The sequence below is a fragment of the Fonsecaea monophora genome (genome assembly GCF_001642475.1).
Source record: "Fonsecaea monophora strain CBS 269.37 chromosome Unknown Scaff3, whole genome shotgun sequence".
In the NCBI taxonomy this organism is placed as follows: domain Eukaryota; kingdom Fungi; phylum Ascomycota; class Eurotiomycetes; order Chaetothyriales; family Herpotrichiellaceae; genus Fonsecaea; species Fonsecaea monophora.
This window is the reverse complement of record NW_019173934.1, coordinates 370,052-394,918: the sequence shown is the minus strand read 5'-3', so window position 1 is coordinate 394,918 and position 24,867 is coordinate 370,052. Positions and strand designations below refer to the sequence as shown.

At 51.8% G+C, this 24,867-nt stretch overlaps 7 protein-coding genes across 7 annotated transcripts; 4 read left to right on the top strand and 3 right to left on the bottom strand.

The window, feature by feature from the left end:
- Positions 1 to 1,555: 1,555 nt before the first annotated feature.
- On the top strand, positions 1,556 to 4,513 carry AYO21_00844 (hypothetical protein; the record flags this gene model as incomplete). Its single annotated transcript, XM_022650831.1, has 2 exons — positions 1,556 to 4,347; positions 4,405 to 4,513. The coding sequence occupies 2 exons, from the start codon at positions 1,556 to 1,558 to the stop codon at positions 4,511 to 4,513; spliced, it is 2,901 nt and encodes a 966-aa protein (XP_022516834.1).
- A 1,233-nt stretch (positions 4,514 to 5,746) lies between these two features.
- On the top strand, positions 5,747 to 6,340 carry AYO21_00843 (hypothetical protein; the record flags this gene model as incomplete). Its single annotated transcript, XM_022650830.1, has 1 exon — positions 5,747 to 6,340. The coding sequence occupies one exon, from the start codon at positions 5,747 to 5,749 to the stop codon at positions 6,338 to 6,340; it is 594 nt and encodes a 197-aa protein (XP_022516833.1).
- Positions 6,341 to 6,687: 347 nt separating this feature from the next.
- Positions 6,688 to 7,650, bottom strand: AYO21_00842 (hypothetical protein; the record flags this gene model as incomplete). Its single annotated transcript, XM_022650829.1, has 1 exon — positions 6,688 to 7,650. The coding sequence occupies one exon, from the start codon at positions 7,648 to 7,650 to the stop codon at positions 6,688 to 6,690; it is 963 nt and encodes a 320-aa protein (XP_022516832.1).
- A 1,720-nt stretch (positions 7,651 to 9,370) lies between these two features.
- AYO21_00841 (S-adenosylmethionine synthase, variant) lies at positions 9,371 to 10,658 on the top strand (the record flags this gene model as incomplete). Its single annotated transcript, XM_022650828.1, has 3 exons — positions 9,371 to 9,459; positions 9,515 to 9,600; positions 9,658 to 10,658. The coding sequence occupies 3 exons, from the start codon at positions 9,371 to 9,373 to the stop codon at positions 10,656 to 10,658; spliced, it is 1,176 nt and encodes a 391-aa protein (XP_022516831.1).
- A 1,868-nt stretch (positions 10,659 to 12,526) lies between these two features.
- Positions 12,527 to 17,941, bottom strand: AYO21_00840 (hypothetical protein; the record flags this gene model as incomplete). Its single annotated transcript, XM_022650827.1, has 3 exons — positions 12,527 to 17,301; positions 17,350 to 17,673; positions 17,731 to 17,941. The coding sequence occupies 3 exons, from the start codon at positions 17,939 to 17,941 to the stop codon at positions 12,527 to 12,529; spliced, it is 5,310 nt and encodes a 1,769-aa protein (XP_022516830.1).
- Positions 17,942 to 20,303: 2,362 nt separating this feature from the next.
- On the bottom strand, positions 20,304 to 21,455 carry AYO21_00839 (hypothetical protein; the record flags this gene model as incomplete). The annotated part of the gene is made up of 1 exon (XM_022650826.1): positions 20,304 to 21,455. The coding sequence occupies one exon, from the start codon at positions 21,453 to 21,455 to the stop codon at positions 20,304 to 20,306; it is 1,152 nt and encodes a 383-aa protein (XP_022516829.1).
- A 1,075-nt stretch (positions 21,456 to 22,530) lies between these two features.
- Positions 22,531 to 24,448, top strand: AYO21_00838 (dihydroxyacetone kinase; the record flags this gene model as incomplete). Its single annotated transcript, XM_022650825.1, has 2 exons — positions 22,531 to 22,719; positions 22,856 to 24,448. 2 exons carry the CDS (start codon positions 22,531 to 22,533, stop codon positions 24,446 to 24,448), a joined length of 1,782 nt encoding a protein of 593 aa, XP_022516828.1.
- Between the last annotated feature and the right edge of the window lie 419 nt (positions 24,449 to 24,867).

Sequence of the window (24,867 nt, the reverse complement as noted above, 5' to 3'; positions counted from 1 at the left end):
TTCCACAGACCTGTTCCTCGTCGTGACCCCTTAATTATATTCCGAACTCCGCGCTCCATCATGCTGGCAGTGTACTTTCCACCTTATGTATGCTTAAGTAGAGATCATCCACGCGTGGAAGATATTGACCGCGTCGCACATGCACTTATATACCGCGTCTACCGCCTGATCGACTGGAATAACCTCACTGATCGACCCGATGCTGATATTCCGACCGCGGCAGCCGAAACCATATTTTATCATCTGTGATAAAAAGGCTTTGGGGAAAAGAAAGGGTCAACGAGACATTACGCGATCTGTAAAAGCTAGCCTGGCGTTCCCGTGCGTGCCAGGTGCGGAAAAGGGTAATTCCCCCTGCCAAGGGTCGTGGTTGTTGGGCAGAAAAGTCTCCCACTGGTCGAAGGATTCGAGATCTCCGGGCGGTGGGTGTCCCCAGTTCATGCAGGTTCTCCAAGATATATGATCGACAGACTTTGCGGGCAAAAGTATCAATCATCCCATGCTTTTCAGTATGTCCCCTGCACTAATCTAAGGAAGTTTCCAGCAAGGTCTGATGACGAGAGGAAGACGACGGAGGGACCGGCATCGTGTGGGGAGTATGTCTTTTGCGGCATACTTGCACTCCATACAGGAGGAGGGGACGGGAACAGGTTGATGAGGAATTTGGCTCGGTCCGAAGAAGGGGAAAGCAGGAGGGTGCTGAGCTGGAGCTGAAGAACACGGTGAGAATCAACACGTCTCACTATTTGACAAAGGATGAAAAGAGAGAGGTGATTCGATAGGGTGGCAGGGCGCGGCGTGGGGTTCGGGAGATGCGACAGGTTTGAAAGCATCGAAGATAGTACTACTACCTCGTAGAGAGGAGGTGCTCACTCGTAGTACTTGGTCCTTCAGTACCTCATACCTCGGAGAGAAAAGTATCTATGTACGAGTTCTCATAGGTTACACTGTACAATCAAGTGTGCAAGTCGAGTTGGAATTGTAAGTGCTTACAGAGCTGCACTTTCCTTCGCCTATAGCCAATACTAGAGCACATAGCTACATAGCTACACAGTCCTCAGTCGACCAACAATGGGGAATCAAAGTCGATAATCTCGCTTTGCTCTCCCTCATCTAGAACAGGTCCAGGAGATGCTTCAGACGGTGTGCCAGACTCTACCTACTTAGCCGCTTGTCGTGGATTAGTTGAGGCAATCTGCGGCACATCCAATGAGGAGACGAGCACCACGGCAAGGCTATTCCGCTTCTGAAGGCACCTGAGAGCACCATCCACCACCGTCGACCACGCGGATCCTCTCCTACTTGGTAGACCACACCCTCACCTTCTCGTTTCTCTCCACCGGCGCGCTATCACTGCCCTTCTAGGATTTGCTATTTGCATGTGGCTGATCTACATGCCCGAACGACGACCCTAACAATGTCGCTACTCTAGACGGGCGTCAAAGCGTCAGAGTGTCCGCCTTTCCCTGTGTCTATCGTCCGTCCGCAACCGGCAGCTGGGAACATCCACCACCACCCTTTTCCCCCCCAATCAACTCGATGAAGACTATCGACCATGGACGACAATAATGCGCAAAGCTTCGCTTCTGCATCTCCTCCTCCTCCACCTGCAAAAGAATATCCTTCCCTTCAGCGTTTGCCATCCCTTTCCAACACCATCTCGGCCTCTCTGAAACCTTTTTCTCCAGCCTCCCCCGTCCGCAGAAAACCTCTACCTAACAACGTCTCACCTGTCCTCACATCGCCCAAGACACAGACGACCGAGTCACGGATCGAGTCATCTTCCAATACGATACGGAGAAAGAGAGTCCCCTCGGATGTTGTGACCCAGACGTATGTTTGGCCGAGCCTCGAAGCTATTCCCAGGTTCTCAGCTGACCCGGACAGGAATCCCGCCACCACCTCGCCCATTCTCAATCGGAGCAATACAAGCGGTACCAACCCGGTCGAGACAACCGCAGACGTCCCTGTAACTCATCCTGCGGGCGACGTTGTAACAGGTTCTCCAAAGCACGGCCTCACCTCCGAACGATCAAATGGTTACTCGGTGGACGGCGTCATTGTAGAGGAGGACATGGGGCTGAAACCCGGGTCGAGGCCTCCGCCTCTGCGGACGGATTCGACCTCATCCACAAAATCACTGACAGTGATTGACGCAAAGAAACCACAGACTCCGGGTAGCAAGTTCACATCGTTCTTCAGCCGCAAACCCGCTGCCTCGCCAAGCACCGAATCTTCAGTCACAGATATCTCGGACAGGAAGTCTCCTCTACCGTCCCCCTATGGCCAATCGCCGCACGCTGCAACGAATTCCCCACCAGGATATCCATTCCCATCAGCTGCACCGAGAGCTCCAGCTTCACACCCCTCCCAAGACTCGATCGAATTTGATGGAAGCACCTACGCTCAGACGTTGGTAAACAACGATGGCAACAGAATCTCCAAACTCGAAGCCGAACTCCGGGATATCAGCACGGAACTTGCCAATTCTATCAAAAGGGAGATGGATTTGGAGGACCTTGTCGAGCAGCTCCAGACGGAAGGTGCCAATATCAGCAGAGAGACCGATCGCACGAGTGATTACTTTTCCGATTCTGGCGCAAGTTCCATCAGGCCGTCGACCAGTGAAGGTAACCCGAAAGAAGAAATTCAAAGGATCAAAAGAGAATCGGAGCAGCTTCGAGCGCAGCTAAAGGTCGAAATGTCACAAAAATGGCAAAAGGAGAGGTCGAGCCGGCAGGCATTGGAATCTCACATCCAGATCCTGGAGCAGAAGCTCTCCTTGAACCGTCGAGACAACAACGAATCTGCGGATATTACTGCGAGGGCCAAGGAGTTGGAAGTGGCTCTGGAAGACGCCAGAAGGCGGCTAATGGAAGAACGGCAAATCAAAGAGAATTTTGAAGATTTGCTGACGGCTCTTCGTGTCGACCTGGAGCACCATCGGAACGAAAGAGACAATTTGCGAGACGAAGTAGTACCTCAACTTCGCTCACAGATCGAGGGCCTCGAGTCGACCTTGTCTGAATCACAGAAATCAGACTATGATTTTACGCGAATGCAGCAGGAGCTGCAGAGTCTTCGAGACGAAAACAACGCACTACAGAGTGCCCGTGCCATGAATATGCAATTTCAGTCGATTGCGGAAGAAGGCGATATTGTTGAATCACCCAGGGCTGCAACGGCTCCAAGTCGTGGTAGCGGTCTACAAAGATCAAACACCATTTTGAACAGGTCAAACTCCAGAGCTACGCCCAATCGATCGAATTCCTTGTCGAGGTCGAATTCTGTGGTGAATCGCACTGCTCCAGAGAGTCAGCAATCTCTTGCGGACCAACTGAAAGATGTGACAGAACAACGGAATGCCTTGCATTCCACCGTAAAGTATTTGCTGAGAAGACAAGAGGCACAAAGGCGACTGTTTGAGAAGCGCCTCAGTCTGGCCGAAGCAGAGCGAGACCGAGCTGTTTCTTTACATGGGCCCAAGAAGGGTGGTTATGAACGCGAAGTTCGGACGCTGCGTTCAGAGATCAATCTCCTTCGGAAACGGGCGGACGATGCTCTTGAACAAAAGTGGCAGTGTGAGAAAGGACTATCTGGATTAAAAATGGACCTGGACCGAAGCAAGCAGGAAACTGCTAGTCTACAAACACTGCTACAAGCGCGTGACGAGAGTGCACCGGAAGTCCTCTCATCCACACTCGAACAAGCTCTGCGCCAGCTGGAACAACAGCGGGATCAGGCTAGACAGCAGGAATCGCTTGGTTCGTTGAAGCATGAGCAAGACCTTGCCACTGAACTGGAAATGTCTGCACAACGGTCTGAGTCATTGGCTGCGCAGGTCAGGAAGCAGATGCAGGCCAACGCTGCCTTGAGGAATCGACTCAAAACCGCTGTGGAGAACGGTGAGCAGAATCAACATGCATCGGCTGAGCAAATCAACGAACTCCAGACCAAGCTTCGCAAATTGGAAGATGTCATCACCGTCGCTCAAATGCAATCGGAGACTGCAGTCATGAAGCACGAGGAAGAAGTGCGCGTGTTGAGAGCGAGCCACAATATCCAGCTGATGCGGACCAAATCTGGCCATAAGACACCAGGATACTTGACCCCCGTGCCTCGGTCTCCCATGTCGCCCATGTTTGCCAACTCCAAGAAGAGCCCCCGGCTCAACCAGACGACTTCAGGCCCAGGCATAGCATTGCAGCAGGCTTTGAAGACCGAGTATCTGGAAAACAAGGTCGCCGAGCTAGAGAAAGCCCTCGCGGAAGCAGAAAAAGAGATGGGAGAAGTAGTTGGACGGATGAACACAGCTCAGATGGGTGTTGCTGAGCTGGAATCGGAGAGGTAAGACTTATTCCATCGAGACATTAAGACGCGGTTTTTTCTAACTTGTATCAACAGGGATGAGGCACTTCGCCAGACTCGACGACTCGAAGCTGCCATCACTGCGGAACGGGAGAAAGTGCAGGCGCTTCTCGAAGACGACTATCATTATGGTTCAGACTATTAATAACTTGACTACTATATACCCCTTCACCAAACAGCGCACGGAGAAGGCCAAGCGACTGCTCTTCTTTTCGTTTCTCGTCATGTGGCATATTAATGGGACCCAACACATATTGAGCGGAGGGTTGGAGGTCATGTGCATTATCGACCTTTTTGGTTTAATGAATTTGATGTCCTTTGATTGCACAGTGAACATTTGGCGGCCTGAGAGCTCCGGTGATTAGAGATTGGGTTTCTGGAGGCTTGTTGTGTGGAGTTAAAGATGGCACCTTGACGTTGCTGCTGAGAAAAGCGCCCTTGTACAGAACCTCAAAAAGTATACTAATTACAGTCCAGATGAGAGGAGAGCTGAGGACTAGGCTTGGATAGTGACATGTTGAACTTCTGCCGCCTGGAAATACGTGGGACATTCGGTCGAGGCTGAAGAGAACACGATGCGGCAGGGGATATACATATAAGAACAAGGCATATATGAATGTCGATATCTTGTTCTAATGAGACGTTCAAGTCGTGGTGTCGACACCATAGACGTTGTAACTCTGCGTTATAGAGTAGAAGATTCCTTACACCTGCAAGAGTCGCGCAATAAATCCTGAGTGCGATAAGTACGAGATACACGTACTGAGAGCCTCGCAAGCCTCGTTGACTTCCCCGCAGATTGTCCAGGACTTCCTTCACATGCCTCCCATGCCTCCATATCCAGCGTTATCGTTGATCTCACCTCGGACCTCTCCACGCCATCTCCATACTTTGCGCCGACAGGACTCTATGGGACTTGTCTGCACCTAGTAGGACAGACAAAGTTGTATGTATATGGAACCCACGGTGTCTTTTGTGCAGAGAGCAATAATTCTACGGACAAACTAGTTTGGTGGCCACTCACTATTGACCAACACCCTGAATGATGCAAACACAACACAACCGCCACAACCACCACCACCACCACCAAAGCCGACACTTGAGAGATATCATAGTATACATACGAGACCGTCAACTCCAAGAATCCGCAGTTCATCTCTGTCGACGACCGCCTCTGATATAGAAAAAAACATTCACTGCGTCGTTGCCATACACATTCCGCCCCTGCGCGTGTGCAGTGGCACTCTCTGTCTGTGTCACCTTTGCGCTCGACTCTTCCCAAACAGAAACGATCCAGGGAAAAAGCCTGTCCACCTCCATCATCGTCGTCATCACAAATAAGTCGCGAACCCGCCTGCCCGCCCGTCCATCCCGTACGATGCCCTCACCCTCGCAGGCACCACCACCGCCTCTCCCATCCTTCATATGGCACCTCGCGGACCTGTACAACGCGTACATCCTCCCCCTCCTCCCGGACCCGCTGCAGTCGCTGTCCAACAACATCTCCCCGCTGGTCATGTCTGCCGTCTCCGCCGCGTCCAACGGCGACATGGTGTCGCTGGCCGCGTTCCTCCTCACGGTGTACCTCTCGCTCAAGATCGCAGACTACATCCGCCGCTCGGTGATCGGGTGGGCGATCCTTGTCATAAAAGTCGCGCTGGTCCTCGTGCTCATAAATTGCGCATTCTACGTCAACCGCTACGGCTGGTACAAGGCCCTGGCCGACGCGCAGTGGCTGGTCGCCCTGGTCTGGGGCTTCGTCGAGGACAGGGTCATGAACACCGCCGCCGGCGACGGCTCGGATAACGGCACCGGCTGGTCCGCGTATGGATCCGGCAATGGAGCAGCGCGGCACGGGAATCAGAATCAGAATGCTGCCTGGGGAGCTACGTACGGTGGTGGGAGACAGCAGGTCCCCGTCGCGGCCGCGAGAGGCAGGTCAAAGGGCAAGACTGGGTCCGGGTGGACGTGAAAAAACGAACCAATGAAAAAGATATTGAATATTCTCCTGGGTGGTGTTATTAGCGCTTTTTTTCTGGAGAGAGAGAGTGTGTTTTTGTTTACACAGCACTGCTACAAAGGAAGGAATGAGGATCACGATGATAATTAAAAAAGCATTTCATTCCGGGTATCTGTTCTACTCCGCCCTCGCTGTCTTGATCATCACACACATAAGGGAACCCTCCCAACCAACGCCGACGCTCACAAATATGCCTTTTTTATTCACTATTCGTAGCCGCCGAAACCACCCTTCAGGGAGAAAAAAAGGACCTCCACTCCTCCCGACCTATCACAACGCAGACTGGACACTAGTAGTACTCAGTCCTCCCAGGGGGCGTCTTCCGGTTCGGGCTCCCTGGGGTCTCTCGGTTCCTGGGCCTCGTGGAACTGAATGGCATCGTCGATATAACTTAGCACGTCACCGACACTTTCCTCGTCGTTGACATCCAGCTGTAGAAATGAGACCATGCTGAAATCGTCAATCAGGCGAGCAACAGCGCGGTTGAGCTGCTTGAACGAGCCCCCGGACATGATGCTGTCGACTTCGTGCACGTTGCGGACGTCCATCGCCGTGTACTCGGGTGCTCCAACGACACCGGACCCGGTGGGGCCGACGAAGCCAGGGCCGGCGCTGGCGCTGCTCGGCAGGAGGTCGCGGCCCGTGTCCTCCTGGTCGAGGAGGTTGGCGTCTGGATCGATGAAGCGTCGCAGCTCGCGCTTGGGTACTTGGTCCTTGACCAGGTCCATTTTCGAGAGGATGTTGACGTGGGGCAGTTCCAGCATGATCATGGCGCTCATGGCGGAGAGGGTGCCCGCGAAGAACTTGGCCTTGTCAACCACAAAGGTTGCCTCGAGGAGGTATGCCGCGCACAGGGAGATGTTCAGGGGCCCCATGCGCGAGAGGTACTTGACCAGCTCGGGCAGCAGAGGGATGTGGGTGTACAGTTCGATCTGGCCTGGGAGGTCGAATATGATCAGGTACTCTTCCGTCAGAGGGTCGATTGCCTCGGCGAGCCAGTCGAGATTCTGCAAAAGGAATTCAAAGCAGTAGATCAATCCGCCGTTGGGGCCCAGAGAAAGCGGCTCTTCCATGACATCCTCGAGCGAGATCAGGTCCCGAATGTCCAGATCCGGGGTGTAGCTGAGGTCCGTGGCGGCCGGGTCGAGGTTGACGTAGAAGGCGGAGCGGCGGCTGTGGTGTAGATGGGTTATGAGGGCGGTGCAGAAGGTTGTTTTGCCTGCACCGGCAGGGCCGGTGACAAGGACACCGAACTTGGACATATTTTCTTGCCTTCCTTTGGCTGTTTCGAGGCTGAATGCGGGTGTCGCTGGAGGGTGAGAGTCGTGAGGACGGTAGCCGCTGGGTTGTTCTCGTGGTTCGATGAACGTGAAAGATGAGACACGAGTCCCCCGTAGAGAAGAATGTTCACAGAACCGATTGTAGTTGCTCGTGCCACTCCAGATTCACAGTATCCGCCTGGTCCTTTCGCTGTGGTGAACGTGCAATAACGATGCCTCAACGTCGATCAAGCCCTTCTCTTCCGCCCTTCACACTTGCTGTCTCTTCCCCTTTGTCTCCTTGCCTGTCTCACGAGACGGAGTTCCTTACAAGAGTGATATTGCCAGGCTGAGGAATATGAGCCCTTTGTGCAGAATTTGTCTTGCTGGAATGACTTTTCTGTCGGACCTCATGCCAACCTGATATTATATTCCCTTGGGCTTTTCCCAAAGGCGTTAGCGTCTTTTTTTGGCAGTGACAATTTTTGGCTTTACACTTGGACAGCCTTAAGCACAGATAGAGAATTCAAGACTCGTTGTTGTGTATTTCCTTCTTCTTCTCTACTACTTCGGTTTGGTTTCATCATCTCTGTCGTCCAAGGCTTCGAGAAAAATAGACGATGATATTTCTGCCACCGCCTTCAGATTTGCACATCCGAGTACGGGACCCTTGCAGTCGCCCAGCCGGAAGCATTTTCTCGGGACGAATCATAATATCTGCTTCCATGGGTCAGTTTAGTGAGGGGTGAAAAAGTGCAAGCGTGGAGCTGGAGCTGCCGCGGCACTTCAGAACAAGTTGACCTTTGGAGTTCGGGGACGATTGCGCAATTCTCTCCCCCAGCCCGATTGCAGAGGAACAGATCAGGTCAGATCGAGACAGATTCCGTCGGTCGGGCAAGGAAGTGTTGCTCACCGCCATAATCAGTGACCAGGCGCCTAGGAGAGAAAAGGATACCGGCTCAGCAACAGCAGCAACAATGGCTGAAAGAGAAAAGGGAAACAGAGTTGCCGGCATGGGGCCACCTGGTGCTGTCGTTGGCTCTGAGCCTAGTGGGCTTTGTGCTGTTCCTAGGTCCTCCCTAGTGCCCAGAGACCGCCTATTATTGGGATTACCGGGGCAGCTACTGGAGCAGCTGCTGGAGCCCAGGGCCAAGTCCAGGGACACTGGATGACTGGGTAATCAACTGGCAAGACTGGTTTCCAGGCAGGTCAAAACTCTGCCGGTGCCGGCCCAGTTGAATGGGTAGATGGGGGAGGGGGTCCTCCTTGTGGCTTGTGGGTGGATTCCGTTTGGTGTGATAACGACATCGCCCTTGAATTTTTTCTCCTCACCGTTTTCTCCGTCTTCTCAGGCTCATCGGGAAACGCATCCCATCCCCACCTCCCAGGATTTTTTCCCTTTTCCCTATGATTTAATACTAGTCCTTCTGCCACATCCACCACCACCACCACCACCCATTCCGTCTTTCTGGATCACATCTACTTAACCGACACACACACTCCCTCTCCATCGACCGGGCAGTCTCCTTCCTCGCCCCCCCCCCAGGCACTCGCAACCTCGAAAAGAAAGGACTCGGTGTCGTAATCCGCGACCTCTTCTTCTGCCTCCGCATTCTTTCGAGACGGCCTCTCGCTACAGAACGTCCTCTTTCCCACACATACTCTCTCGATCTACCCTTTGCTTGACCGCCGTTCCCAGCAGTCTCAGACTCCTACCGCCAAAATGAGTGGTCTTGCAAACGGAGTGTCCAAGGGCGACACGTTCCTCTTCACATCCGAGTCCGTCGGTGAGGGTCATCCTGACAAAATCGCGTACGTACCACTTTATTCTCTTCCTCAGACGTGTCGAGACTGACAATATCTTTAGCGATCAGGTTTCCGATGCTATCCTCGATGCATGTCTCGCAGTCGACCCTCTGTCGAAAGTGGCCTGCGAGACTGCTACCAAGACTGGTACATCCATCTTCCTCCCCCAAATCCGACCGAACCTCCTATCCTAACATGTTCTAGGCATGATCATGGTGTTTGGTGAGATTACGAGCAAAGCTCATCTCGACTACCAGAAGATTATCCGTAATGCCATCAAGGAGATCGGATATGACAGCTCAGAGAAGGGATTCGATTACAAGACCTGCAACGTTCTCGTCGCCATTGAAGAGCAATCTCCCGATATCGCCCAGGGCTTGCACTACGATGAGGCCTTGGAAAAGCTGGGAGCCGGTGATCAGGGTATCATGTTTGGTTATGCTACCGATGAGACTCCCGAGCTCCTCCCGCTGACGATTCAACTCGCCCACAAACTCAACGCTGCCATGACCACCGCCCGGAAGTCTGGTGAACTCCCCTGGCTACGACCGGACACCAAGACTCAAGTCACGGTGGAATATGCCCATGATGGAGGTGCTGTCAAGCCTTTGAGAGTTGATACCGTTGTCATCTCGGCCCAGCACTCCGAGGACATTTCCACCGAAGACCTGCGAAAGGAGATTTTGGAGAAGATCATCAAGAAAGTCATCCCCGCCAAATACCTCGACGACAAGACCATCTACCACATCCAACCATCCGGGTTGTTTATCATCGGTGGTCCCCAGGGCGATGCTGGTCTCACCGGCCGCAAGATCATTGTGGATACTTATGGTGGCTGGGGTGCTCACGGTGGTGGTGCCTTTTCCGGCAAGGACTATAGCAAAGTCGATCGCTCGGCCGCTTATCTGGCCCGCTGGATTGCGAAATCGCTCGTGGCCGCAGGACTCGCTCGTCGTTGCCTAGTCCAACTCTCGTATGCCATCGGTGTTGCTGAGCCATTGTCCCTCTTTGTCGAGACTTACGGCACCAGCACCAGAACCAGTGCCGAGCTTGTCGACATTATCAACAAGAACTTCGACCTGAGACCCGGCGTCATTGTCAAGGAACTCAACCTGACCAACCCCATTTACTTCAAGACCGCCAAAAATGGTCATTTCACCGATCAGACTTTCACCTGGGAACAGCCCAAGCCTCTGACCTTTTAGATTTCCTTGTTTGTTTTCCGTACCAACACTGAAAACTATGACAAAGAATGACGAAGCACTGGCGTTCCATTTAATCCATTGGATTTTTTTGTTGGAGTAGATATTCCGAGGGAGAGAGCACGTATCACTGATTTCCGGAGATAGAGGTGCGGCGAGGGATTTTTTCGATTTCCTGGTTTTCAACAGACTCAGGGTCGGAAATCTTCTTCTGCTGTACTTGTTTCTTTGACTGCACATGAAGAGGATGGCACATTTGTGCCCCGGGGTGCTCATGGAAAGCGAAAGACGTGTATGCTTTCCTTTTTTTTTTCTTTTGTCTCGTACCAAAAAAAGATTATGACGGCGCGGGTTACGTCTTGACGATATTCAACATGTTTCGATGATACCCCCTGCTGCGCGCAAGAAAGACTATGTTTCTGCTTGTTTCGATTTATGTCTTTCAAAGGCATTTTGATGATGGGATGGCGTTCAACTCGCTAAACGAACACGACTGAGGACGGCAATTCAGGAGGGGAAAACGAGACACACAGCTTGTCTTCTGGATGAGCGAATAGGTTCGGCTTAGAGGGAGCACGAGGGCCGAGATCGAGACCCTGAGCATGGCTGCATTCTACTCTGTCCTCACAACAAGGAACCGCTCATCGAGAGCGGAAGGAGATACTTGGCTGTTTGAAGCAGCCGACAGGGCTGGCTTTTGATCGACGGACGGGCATGTGAGGCTGGATGGTAATGGACAGGAAATAATGAGGTGGATCTACAGTGAGAATCGCAATGGTTGGACATCGCCACACTTACAGTCAGTCCATGATCGGTCCGTCAGTCAGTCACTCATTCGGTCAGTCCGCCGTTCAAATAGAAGGAGAAGGGTCAATACAACATGGTGCTCGATGTGTCCAAAATCAAAGCACAACAAAAATGGATGAATGAATGAAGGGGCAGGCATCAACTAGCTAGCTGCCCACAGAGAGAGAAAAAAAAGGGGAAGAATCAAAGAAGTATTCGACGCAGGTTTTTGTCCTTGTTCGCTTTGCCTCGGGATCATCAGACATGGATTTTCCCCTGGCCTTCCTTCCTTTCCTTCCGTGTCTCTCTTCATCGCGCGTATATCCATTTGGACGTGGATGTATGTATACTTGACTCTGACGGCTCAGATGACGACGACTCAGACAACGAGGACACCTGGGGTCCTTCACCGCTCACGTTCTCGATGGGAATTTGCCTCGATCGCTTAAATAGAATAGACTTTGACTTTGTTTTTGATACTTCCTTCCCCCTTCCTCGGTATCTATCCACATATATCTATCCACATATGTCATATCCTTACTCTTTCTTACTCTTAGATGGGTGGGTAGGTCTTTATGTGTGTTGTGTAGGGAAACAAAACCATCTCCTGAGCCCACTCACTTCCCTCACTGATCATTATATGTACATACATAACATGCCCAATACCCATTCTATTCTATTCCATCGGATGATTCGACCATGGGTTGGTTGGTGGGTTGGTGGATAAGATACATAAGAAAGACTGTCAAATGAGAGACTGGCGTGAATGGCAGAGCATCTCTCGACAAAGACTCTTTCCTCATCCTTTTTCATCTGTTGCCAGATAGATCATCTGCCGTTGGCTATACACAAACAAACATACCCAAAACAACTCCATTCGCGTAGCTTGTGTCAACTCGCTTGTCTCAAAACGCTCAAGCATATCGAACCCAAAAAAGGGAGGGGGAATAAAAAGGGACAGAATGCCTCGCGTAACACATCGAACTTCCTCCAGTCCAGCTTCTTTTGGCCCAATTCGCCCAAATATCAGAATCCTCAAAACGTGTATGATGTCCCTCCCATTTGATGCTCGCCCTCGCCCTGACTTAGAAACAATTCAACGAACTCCCCTTTCGTTTCTTCGTCTTGCCATCCTTACCCACCGTCAACAGCCTCATTCTCTCCTCGAGTTGTGCCCTCGCTGCCTCAGCCTCTCTCCTCTTCTTGACCTCCTCTTCCACTGCCTGCACGCTCAGTCTCTCGGATTTTCGCTCCTTTTTGAGTCCGACTAGTTCCTCTTCCATCGCCCACGCCTTCTTCTTCCAGGATTCCGCGTCAACTCGGAGTTTGTTGGACTGCGTTTCCAGGTCCACAAGCGCTTCTTCCAGCGTCGCGGTGAGTTGTTTCTCTGCATGGAGGTGTTTCTCAATCGTCCGCAACCGGTTTTCTTGTTCCTCGATCAGTGCAGACTGGCGTCGATCTCGGGAGTTTGTCGACACCACGGTACCGGACACAGGAGTCACGGGTAGCGCTACTTCCTTGGAAGCGTGGCGAGACTGTGGTGGTGAAGGGTTGCTGGAAGCCGGCGTCGGAGATGTGATTTGAAGAGCTCCCGGAATAGCGGGCAGAGGAGGGAGTGGAATTGCCGGCGGCGGGGAAGGCAACGATGCAATTGACGCAGATTTCCTCAGATTCGAAGTCATCGAGTTGGAGCGCGGGACTCCTTCCCCTGGCGGCGACTGAGGACGATGTTGTGACTTCATCGTGTTGGTTCGAGAACCGCTGTCCGATGCTGCCTCGTTGACGGATGCGCGTTGACTCAGATCCTTCTCCAGGCTGGCAATACGTTGCTGCGCTTCAATCAAAGCTTGGTTGCCTTGTGCTTGAATGACAGACAGTCGGTTGTGGTGTTGGTCAAAGCTATTCTGCAACTGTTGCTCGAGTTCTTCGATAATTACGAGCTTCTTTGCCTTCTCCGCTTCGACTGCTTGAAGATTGGCTTCGGCCTTCTTCAGCAGGTTCTCCTTTTCGCGAATCGTTTCTTCATGGTTGCCGACCTCGTTCGCAAGGCTTCGGATCGTATCCTGGTAATTGCTGATCTTGAGATTGGCATTGGCGAGTTCTTCTTCCAATTCAAGCAAGCTCTGTCTCCCATCGAGTTGCCTCTCAAGCTCCGCGTTGGTACCGGTCAGCCGAACATTGGCCTCGGCGACATGGCGTTTCTCCTCTACAAGATCCTGGATATGACTCGCGAGCATATCTGCCGTAGTTGGGTGGCCAAGCGCTGCTTGAGCACTGGAGACGATTTTCTGCACAGTTGACAAAGCATGCTCAAGATCTGCCTTGTACGTCGCCTCGAGCTTCGCATGCTTGGTAGTGATTTCAGTCATTTGATCATCGTATCCCGCCAACGCACCACCGTGAGCCAGCTTCATCTCCTCAACTTCGTTCCTATGAGCTTCGCGAAGAGTCTTCAAATTCTGCTTGGCCATCTCAGCTTGCGCTTCTGCAAACTTGACCTTCTGTTCGAGCTGTTCAATTTCTGCCTTCAGCGTGGCTATTTCTTGTTGTTGAGATTTTACCATCTCAGCATGGGCGTCGTAATCCTTGCTGAGAGCGGTATGGAGTTGGCGAAGTTCCAGGTTCTTCGCTGCATGGTCAGCGTTGAGCGTTTGTTGTTCTTCCAATTGTTGTTTCAGACTACCGATAAGTTCTTCGTAGTTGTCGCGTTCAGTCTGCATTGCGTTGGCCGCCGCAGCCCGGCCAGATGCATCGTCCCCTTCTCCGGCTGCTTGCTGGGCTTTCAAGGTGGCGATACTTGCCAAAGCCACCTCCAATTCAGATTTAGTACGCGTATAATTCTTTTCAGACTCCTCAAGCGCTTGTTGCGCCGCCTCCAGTTTGGTCGTCAACTCCTCTATTTGCTGCGTTAGGGCATGGATCTTCTCCTCATTCTCGGTAGTCGATGGGGCAGACTGCAGATTGGCCTTCTCGTCGTGCAACTTCTGGATTTCTTCTTGGAGGTCTTGTTCACGACGAGCATAGCCCTCATGTAGAGATTTCAACTCAGTCTCTTTTTGAATAATCTGGTCTCTCAATTGAGACACCATATTGAGGTCGACAGGAGAGCCCGCCTTGATACTGGTCCTTTCCCTTGTCAGGCCAGATATGATCGTCGACTTTACCTCCATTTCTTTCTTTGCTGTCTTGACCTCCGCTTCAAGAGCTTGTATCCTTTCCAAGCGTGCTTGAAGTTCGGTGTTGGCAGCCGAGAGGTGCACTTCGGCGGTCTCCATACGATCAGGTTTCGCTTCAAACTCTTCGGCTAGGAGTGATCGCAGAGAGGTAACAGATCGCTGGCCTCGATCAACCCCCGTGCCGCTTTGTGAAGTCATGCGTCTCAGCATACCCGGGGTACCAGGCGATGCAGGCCTAGTCTGCTTGATCTGCGATTTGAGCCGTTCCACAGTGGTCAAGGCTTCCTTGTGATCAGTCTGGAGTTGGTGATATTGTTCGGTAACGTCTTTCATATTCTGTTCGTGCTCCGCCAGAAGATGCTGCAATCTCTCAATCTCCTGCACTTGAACCTCGACAGATTGAGTGGTCTTAGAGACTGGCGTAATGTCGGTATCGGTCGAGGTCGATGACTCCCCAGCCATAGATAATTCCGAGGAGAGCGACCGTGAGGAAGGCAAATGTTGACCATCCTCGTCTTCTTGAGGCTCCTCTACCTCCTCCAAGAAAGACTGATCTTTACCACTCTCATTGGCTCCATCTTCCTGCGGAGACACTGTACTTTGGCGTTCCTGGTCAATCGAATCATGCATTTCCGCCAATGTTCGAAGTGCTTCTTGATATTTGGCCGACAGTAAATCCAATTCATTGACCGTCGATTCGTGCTCCAACCTGAGGTCAAACAGCTCTTGACTGACTGATTCGAATTTCTCGGTGATGAATTTGGACTGTGCCGGGCTCGGAAGAGGTTCTGGGACATGGTCAGTTGTGAGGCTTTCCTGTTGAGCGATGGCGGTCTCGAGCTTTTCAAGACCCGCTTGGTCACTTTCTGCACTCGTTTCTTCCGGTAGATCTTCCAGGCTCTCATCAAGTTCTCCATCCAATTGTGCCGGTAGCTCGGTTGCTTCAGCGGTCTTAAGGTCCTTCTCGTGCTCCTCAACAACACCGTTTGTATGCTGTGAGGTTACAGATTTCGCCTTTCCGTCTTTGTCTTGGATATGGTCGAGTTCGTAGAGCAGATTGTCCAGCTTGCCGAGACTACGTTGGCGTTCAACGAGGTGCTGAAGTCGCTCAATCTCGCGTTGCATGATTTCCATGTCCTGGTCTGCTTCGGCCAGCCGCTCTTCAAGGGTACAAATATAATCTTCGGCGTTCGTCTCACTTTCTCGAATCCGCGAAATCTCTTTGCGCAGGTCTGTGATGATAGCATCGTTCTTTTCGCCTCCAGAACTTTGGTCATCGAGCCTCGCTTCCAGGTCATGGAGATACTGTTCAGTATTCGACTCTCGGTCCATCAATTTCTGCACTCTGGCGTTCAATTGCTGGTTGACTGTTTCGACAAAAGCGCATTTCGTTTCTTTTTCGAGGAGATTGCTTTCGGTGGTTGCAAGGGATGAGCGTGTGTTTGAAAGATTGTTCTCAAGACTTTGAATCGTCTTTTCGTATTCCATCACCACCTGTTCAATCATTTCTTGGTTGGCCTGGGAACGTTTCAGGCGATCCACTGCACTTTCTCCCACAATGTTCACTTGGTCAATAGGCTCGGTGCTCTTTGTCAGTTCCGAGATCAATTTGGCGTGCCTCTGACTGAGTGCATTGTAATTCTCTTGAATATCCAATAACTGATTCTGAAGCTCATTTTCCCGATCGCTAGGTCGATCACCTCGCTCAGACATCATACCCGGTCGACGGTCGCTCGACTCAGCGCTTCGAATCTGCTGCCTTAGGAAGGCAATTTCAGTGCGCAATCGTTCAATCACAGCTTGCTTGTCGGCTCCATCATCAACTTGCTGGATCTTAGGTTTGCTTTGGATGTTTCGAGCCCGCTGAGCGTACTGGACCGTATTGAGCGTCTCACTGAGGTGGAATTCCGCGGGCGTGACGCAAGCGATCATATAAGTGATTGCGTTGCCGCCTAACGAGTCTTGCAGCATTCGTGTCAATTTGGAATCTCTGTACGACACATAAGTCCCCGGTGTTCTTGATGACAGCTGAGAAATCACTTTGCCCAGACTTGCTAGTCCAGCATTGATTGAAATTCCTTCCCTCGCACGGTCACCAGTAGCCCCGGTGTTCTTGAGCCGTTCACTACCTGCCAGATCGACAAAATGGAGCTTGCTCTCGACGGTCATAGGTGCATCGCCTCCAGACATATGATCAATAGGGACTGACGTTCGTTTGTCCTTTGCCAAAGGGAAACCTTGGGCTTTTGTTTGTCGCAGATTAATCGTGAAGACGGCGTGAGAACGAGACGACCTTGCATTGATAGCTGTTGCATCGGTCTGTCGAATAGCGGAACCATGGTTTAAAACTCGCATGAGTTCCTCGATAGAGGATACTCGCACTGAGTTGAGGCCTTCTACAAATATTCGACCTCGTGGATCTTCGCGAATTTGTACGTTGGCTCTCTCGGTGAATGGCGCATCTTCTGGGAGGAGCAAATCTCTCGGCTGTTCGTTATAAATCTCAACATAGGTCACCGACATATCCCAGCCCCTGTCGATGAATGATTTTGATGTTTGCATAACCTGATTTAAACTTGTGACTGAAAATCTGGTTGGTGTCTTGAGGCCTGAGTTGTGTCTGCTGTGGGCAGGACCGCCATTGAGGGCTTCGAACAAGTGTTGCGCTGCTCGAGGAATAACACCTGTCACAACGGGTTAACTGAGTTCTGCGCTGGCCAGGAGTCACTCACCTTTCAGAGAATGATCGAATTGCTCTGCAGGACCTGATGTACCCATGGTATAACTTTTGCCTGCACCAGATTGGCCGTAGGCGAGTAAAGACACATTGTAACCCTGCAAAAAAGAATCGACACTGTCCTGTAGGTATTCCCAAACGGCATTCTGAGTGGTGTCTTGACCAAACACACGGTCGAAAATGAAAATCTTTCGTCCTTGGGGTGACTCAACGGCAAGGCTGGTATTTGTATTTACTTGGACCATCGATCGTTGAAACCTTTGTGGTATAAGGTCAAACCCGGGATCTGAGGGGCCTAGAGGAGGACGAACTCGGACGACTTCACAAATAGTTAGTCTTCTTTCCAGTCACAAGGTGTCTGCAATGGTGGACATACCAACTTTGACCGAAGTTTTTACATCTTCATCCGAGGTTCTGCTTCCAATGTGATTGCTGCTCTGGCTCATACGACTGTGGCTTCGCGGAGGACGACCACTCATGCTTTGGGGGCGGTTCTTCTGGAAAGGGTCCGGCGACGATGCGGAGTAAATGCTTTGAGGTCGTATCTGCCTTGCTCCATCAGGCGAGGCCGGAGGAGAGGAGACCATTTTGTTGTGCGCGTCTCTTGTGATTCTGTACAAGAGGCGCGAACACTCCTGTCCCCGCGATGGGATCGAACAGTGTGTGTCAGAGAACCCAACACCTCGATATTTCTGGCCGACGGGGACGCGTTGTTGTCACCATTAAGCTTCGATTCTCAGAGTTCCGGAACAAAATATCCCAAACGGAGAGCGTCGAAGAATGGTGTGGATGAAAGCTTAACAATCTTTCACCTCGAGACTCGACAGGCTGTGGCAGGTACGGGTGGGCTCAAGGTTGGAGCGGGTCAACGGCCTTGTTTTGGACGGTTGAAGGTGACCAGGAGTGACGGTCGCAGGGATCAAACGGATAGGCCCTTGATAGACAAACTCTTCCTGGAGTTGATCAGCGAGTTCAAAACTACGTCGGCCGGGAGAGTGTCAAGGGCAGCCGCAGGTGCGATGCTGCTGAGAAGAATGAACCATCCGAGTAAACACAGAGGGAAAAAAGTCGGCTTCGCGTGTGAAAAGAGCAGTCAGGAGTTGTCAAAAAAGTCGAGGCGAGGAGGGTTCATGCGCAGCCATCTCGCGTTGTGGGATCCCACAAGTGGTTAAGCCGGTTCCTGCACAGGCAAGGCTTCAGGTACCTAGTTTACCCCGAAAGTGGCAGCAATTGGCAGACTTAATCTCCGGCCTGCGCGGAAGCCAACTAGTGGATCAAGCTAGAGAGCGTCGCGGTTTATTTAGCAACGGCCCTGGCAGGGTGTGGAGAGGCTAACTATGCCCATTGGGCAGGTGGCTGACGGGAAGCCCACACGGCCTCACTAGCTGGTCCTAAGCTGGACTTGACCCTGGAGCAGTGCCTGGGGCTATCCCCTCCTTGTGCCTAGAACGTGGAGCTTAGGGGCTTTCAGCCTTCGTTCACGCTACGACCGACTTGTACCGAGTAACCAAGTTCCTCCTCGTCCTTGTACTCGATATTTTCGGTATGGCTTGAACAACCCAACTGGGGCTAACTTGTGATCCTATAGGACCTATGCCGTTCACGGGAGAGATGCACAATTGGCCATCAGTGGCCGTCTTCCCGAGCCAGCCACATGACCAGGGGCTGCGTTTCACACATGCCTTCTCCTATCCTAACTCAGGGGGTTGATTCGAGACGGCGCAGTCACTACTGCAGGGGACCTCTTGTTACTGTCCTCGCTAAAAGCACATCTCTCGCCCTCTTTCACAAACGGTCGTGCTTGTCAGTTGATCTTTGAGTTTGAAAGAGAGCCGGGCCTGTTAAAGCCATACTGTTTTGTGGGATCAATCCGTTATCCAGATGCTCCTGCATTCCCGTTGCATGACCCATCACAGAATGAACGCAACGGCCCGAATCCTCGAGCATCTACCGAGTAGATATTCGACAAAGCTTGAGCAACCGATGTTGCTGTCAGATAGCAGGGTCCACGTATCGAGTACTCGCAAACAATGATGCTTCTGCGAGCAAGAACGCTGCAGACTAGACTGGCTCTTCTGTACGGCTTGGTGTAACGATGAGGTCGGTCGACGCTTCGTCCTCACCACCTCGTTTGTGGCATTTGCGCATGATGCAAATCTCCCTGACTCAATGGAGTTTCCTGTATCTAGCAGGCGCAAAAATGGTTCGTAGCACCTACACCATAGCTGAATTCTGGCTCCGCAAAAGTCTACCGGCTCAACTGCACTAGTAGACGTTCAACTTTCTTGCAGTAAATTCAAGTGAAACAAGTGGCCTTGCACGTGGAGAAGTCCGACTTGAAGACAAGGAATTGAGGTAGGATAAAGTTTGAAGAGGTCGTCCTTGTAGGCTCTAGGCCATCATGGTTTGTGATTCAGGACAGCGATGCACCTCGAGGGAGCAGGTTGGTATCGCTGCAGCAGGGATGCCCTTCGTCACCAATCTCGGAGATAGCTCTGTTTCTTTTGTTGCTTGGGTTGTTGTTATTGTTGATAACCTACGGCATTATCTGTAGGATGGTGACAAGATGCGGGGTTCAACAGGTGAGCGCTTCGCTTGTGAGAGATGTTTCACTTCTGCCGCAGTTTTAGAGAGTCGAGCAGAGCTTGGTCCTGCAGTCATCTTAGTGCATAAGTGATGGCGGCTCTCCTCAAAGGAGACTGGCTGGGCGGAGTGGGATGGGGTCGCGCAGGTGCCAGGTTTGTACCGAGTACTCATATGGATCGAATCCTTGAAGGTATTGTGCCCAGACAGATCAATACGTCGCCTAGCCCATCGACCCTGGCTTGGATGGTCTGTGATCCATATTTGCACTTGCAAGAGAACCAAGAAGACTTGTTCTGAGAGATAAGGCGGGGGTACCCTGTATCATCGCACGCATGATCTTCAATAGCGTGGATCCGTCCAATATCAAACCGTGTCAGAGACGCTTTGAGCTGTGGGGTTATCGCTATCATCGTCTTGGTCAACATCGTGCTCTTCGTCCTCGGAACCGCTTGAATCAACATCATTTGTCTCGTTTCCTTTGGCGTCACCATCCACGCCGTGCTCTTTCATGTAACTTTCGAGTTCTTTGGCCATTTTCCGGGAGAAGCCGGACGCTTCGACTTCAATATCAAGTCGTCTGGTCCCATCTTTGCCGACCAGTTGCCTGGCATCCTTGAAGAATGGCCCGCTATCCGTGCTGATAAATCCAAAACGTCTTGCAAAGAAACGCTTCACGCATTCCACATCCCTGTCGAAATAGAACTCGGCATTTGGGTGATCCACACTGACCATCTGGGGAAAGTCTATTAGAACGGGCACCAACTGGATGTCTCCGGCTTGCTCTTCTTCTTTGATCAAAATGTTGAACTCATTGAAGTCGCCATGAATCAACCCGAGTGAGCACAGGCGCACAATCATCTCGATCAGCTCCGCGTACAGTCCTGCTGGGTCTGGGACCTTATCGATCTGTCGCAGGGGGAATCCATCAATCAATGACATGACCAGCTGGTGTCGATTCTGGCCTAGTGGCACTGGGACACTCAGGCCTGCATTGTGCAGGGCTTGTAGAAAGGCAAACTCTTTGACAGCAGCTAGCCGTGACATGTACATCCAACTGCCTGCTCCTCTCTCTTTCTGGGCCTTTGTTTTGGCATAGTCTCGTTTGTTCCGTACACCCTTCTTGAAGCTCACTCTACCCAGACGATGGATCTTCAGCACCCGCTGTTCACCCTTCTCATCGCTGACGACGAATATGTCACTCTCTTTCCCGACCCCGATCTGATTTCCCACACCATAGACCGTGTTACTCTTTTGCAACGAGTGAAGCGCCAGATAGTCGAGCCCGCCATAAGTCAGCCTGTAGCCGTCGTATTTCGCATTTTTGACCTTTGCAATCAGGTTCGCTTTGGCAAGCAAGGAGATACTCCGTTGTACATCGCCCAGACTGGATTTCGAGAGGTTGGCAATGAGTGGGGTGGGGACGACTTCGTGATTTCGGCTTCCCGTCTCGACGGCTGTGAGGGTGCGCCAGTCGGTGGGGTTGAGGTATCGCAGGGACTTGGTGTCGAGTTTCATGATTTCTTGGAAGCAGGATCCTCAGTACTCAGATGCCATGATTGGGATAGTGAAAAAAGGCGTCTTTGGTCGAGGAAGATCACCAACAAAAATTCCCCAAATGTGAATTTTGATTCCATCTAATCTAATCTGGATTTTGAGGGGAAATGCCATTTGGTGTGACCTTTAGGCTTCAACCCCCACGAGTTACAAGAAGAGGATCAAATGTATGAGGACCCCCACGCTCCAGGTGTTTCATTTTCAACAGGTTGAGTACTTGGGAAGTCCACATTCTCTGGTCTCCCCCAAGATTCCCTTCAATCAATTGAGGCCCATCTACGAGTAACTCCGGGAGAATTCCGCCTTTAATCGAGGCGGACAGCCCGGTAAAGTTCCCGGATGCTGCACACCTCTTGGTGTTTGGCATCGCCGGTTAATCCGGCCAATGTTGGTCCTGAATACTCGATGACTGGACACAGGTCGGGGTTATAGGGGTATACCGGCGAGGTAAAGTGAAGGCTCTAGGACAGACAGTTCCACTGCTACCCTGAAAGTTTTCACGGGATGTCCAAAAGGAGAAACCCGAAGCTGGAAATACATTTTCTATCGAAAGCCACAGAACCGAAGCTGCCATCGAAAGTCCAGCGACATCGCCGTGTTTAAGCGCTGCTAGAAACCCCCACCTGGAGGAGATGAATGAGCATTTCTTACAGCGTGACATCTGGCATTTCTGGGCACTCGATGTTCTCGGGCCTACTTACGCCGAAGTGCATGTGTAGGAGGGGTGGGCGTATCACCTCACAGAAGCCCTTCGAGCGCAGGCGGCAGATGGCTGAAGGGAAACCCATACTGGCCCAATGATCCCATGTCTCCTCCACGAGTTCGCCCAGTTGGCCAGCTAAGCCCCACCTGAACAAAGCTTTGAGAATGGTTATTTCCCCGCATTGATTTCTTGAAGAAGCGAGCAAGGCGGGCACGGTGGGTGATACAAGGACTGCCCCAGTTCTTATATCTCTCACTTGTCCTCTCCTACGCTGCTTGCTGACCTTCCCGGAATTCATACTCTCCCTGAAAGCTATACGAGAAGCCACCCAATATGTCCGCAAAACATTTCATCGACGACCCGACTCACCTCGTCCAGACTTCTCTCCACAGCTTGACCCTAACCAACCCGTCTGTTGCCTTTGATGCGCAGAACCGAATCGTATATCGGCGACCAACAAAGGAGTTGACAGAAAATCCAAAAGTCTCCATTATCACCGGTGGAGGCTCAGGACATGAACCGGTAAGTCAACGAAGAATGTTGAAGAAGAATCCTAGGACTTCCCGCGGTCATGATCCCGATGCTCGAGACTTCCCCAGGTGTGAACCCCGACTTCTTGGGACGATGATTCTGACTTCGTGATTCTGCCTTTGGACAGGCATTTGCAGGCTTTGTTGGGAAAGGCTTCGTCACAGCTGCGGTCGCAGGCACTATTTTCGCGAGTCCCTCCGCCGAGCAAGTTCGCCGTGCCGCTCTTACAAGAGTACCCACAGAGAAAGGAGTTGCTATTGTCACTTTCAACTACACCGGAGATGTCTTGAACTTCGGCATGGCTGCCGAGAAGGCAAAGGCTGCCGGAGTTGATACCGAGTTCTATGCAATCGGCGATGATGTGGGCGTTGGCCGGGCAAAAGGAGGCAAGGTTGGTAGAAGAGGTATCGGTGGCTCTATCCTGGTTCTCAAGATAATAGGTGCTCTCGCCGAAGCCGGTGGGAGTCTGAAAGAGGTCTACAACCTCACAAAACAAGTTGCCGGAAACCTTGTGTCTGTCGGAGCGTCAATGGAACATGTCCACGTTCCTGGGCGAGAGAAACCAGACCCAAACTCTGACGAGATCATACCGACGGAAGAGATTGAGATCGGTATGGGCATTCACAACGAACCGGGCAGTCATCGCGTCTCCGCAACACTACCGGAGCTCATCAAGACCATGCTGGCGCAGATGCTAGATCCTAATGATAAGGACAGACACTACGTCGACATCAAGAAGAACGACAAGACTGTCCTGCTGATAAACAATCTGGGTGGTGTTAGCAATCTGGAAATTGGCGGCATCTTAGCTGAGGTGCACAAACAACTCAAAGAAGACTGGGGTATTGTTCCCGTCCGAGTCATCGCAGGTACCTTCATCACTTCACTCAACGGCCTGGGATTTTCAGCATCTATATTGAAGCTAGAGGACACCGGACTCGGACCAGGCAAGTCAATGCTCGAACTCCTCGACGCCCCGGCCGAGGCCTTTGGGTGGGCTGCCGCCACCCGGACCTCAACTTGGGAGGCTGATAACACCGCAACTATGGAGGGTCACGCCGCGGTGACAGCAGAAGGCAAAACCTCCAATCTAAAACTCGACCCCAAGAAAGCACATGAGACCCTCAAGGCTGGTCTGGACAAGATGATCGCGGCAGAAGGAGAAGTCACCAAGTATGACACCATCATCGGAGATGGCGACTGCGGCATCGGTCTCAAGCGTGGAGCTGAAGCCGTCCTGAAGGAGCTCTCGTCTGGTGACCTACCTACCGACGCTGTCGCTTTTGTCAATAAAATTGTGCCCGTGGTGGAAAACACTATGGACGGCACTTCCGGTGCCATTTACGCCATCTTTCTCAATGCATTGGCCCATGGACTTCGAGAACAAGACACTGGGTCTTCCACGACCGTGGACGCCAAGGTTTGGGCTGCAGCCCTCAAGTCGAGCCTTCAAGCGCTGGGCAAATATACACCGGCAGTGCCCGGTGACAGAACACTGATGGATGCACTTGTGCCTTTTGTCGACACGCTGAGCAGCACAGGAGATGTCAACAAGGCAGCACAGGCGGCTAAAGAAGGCGCTGAAAAGACCAAGAGCATGAAGGCGAGCCTCGGAAGGGCTGTGTATGTCGGTGCAGAGGACGAATGGATGGGCAAGATTCCGGATCCAGGAGCTTGGGGTCTGCAAGAATTTCTGATCGGACTAGCTGGTGCCTGTTAGGTACGAGGCAGTGTCCTGCACACATCCAGGCAATTCTTGTCCGCGTCACAGAACGTTGACATCTTTTCTGTCACGTTTGCCGGGGGAAAAATCTAAATCGCAACTTCCATCTAGGTATGTAGCTCTCAAGAGATTCAGAACATTTTCTTGCTCATCCTGTGATGCTGAGTTATCGATGATTTGCCACTTGGTCTCTCATCGCTCGCTCTGATGCCTGCACTGGGCACCGCATTCCTCGAATACCGAACCAGTATCGAATTTTGATTCAAGCGTCATCGTGAAGCTTCGTGCCAGGCGCCCTATCCTAGAAGTTGTTGTTTACACCGAGTGGCTGCCGTCCCAACAACAAACACTTGTCCATAATCGTGAATGTGTACTCAGGGCTCTGAATCTCCATGCGCCCCTCTCGTCAATGCGGT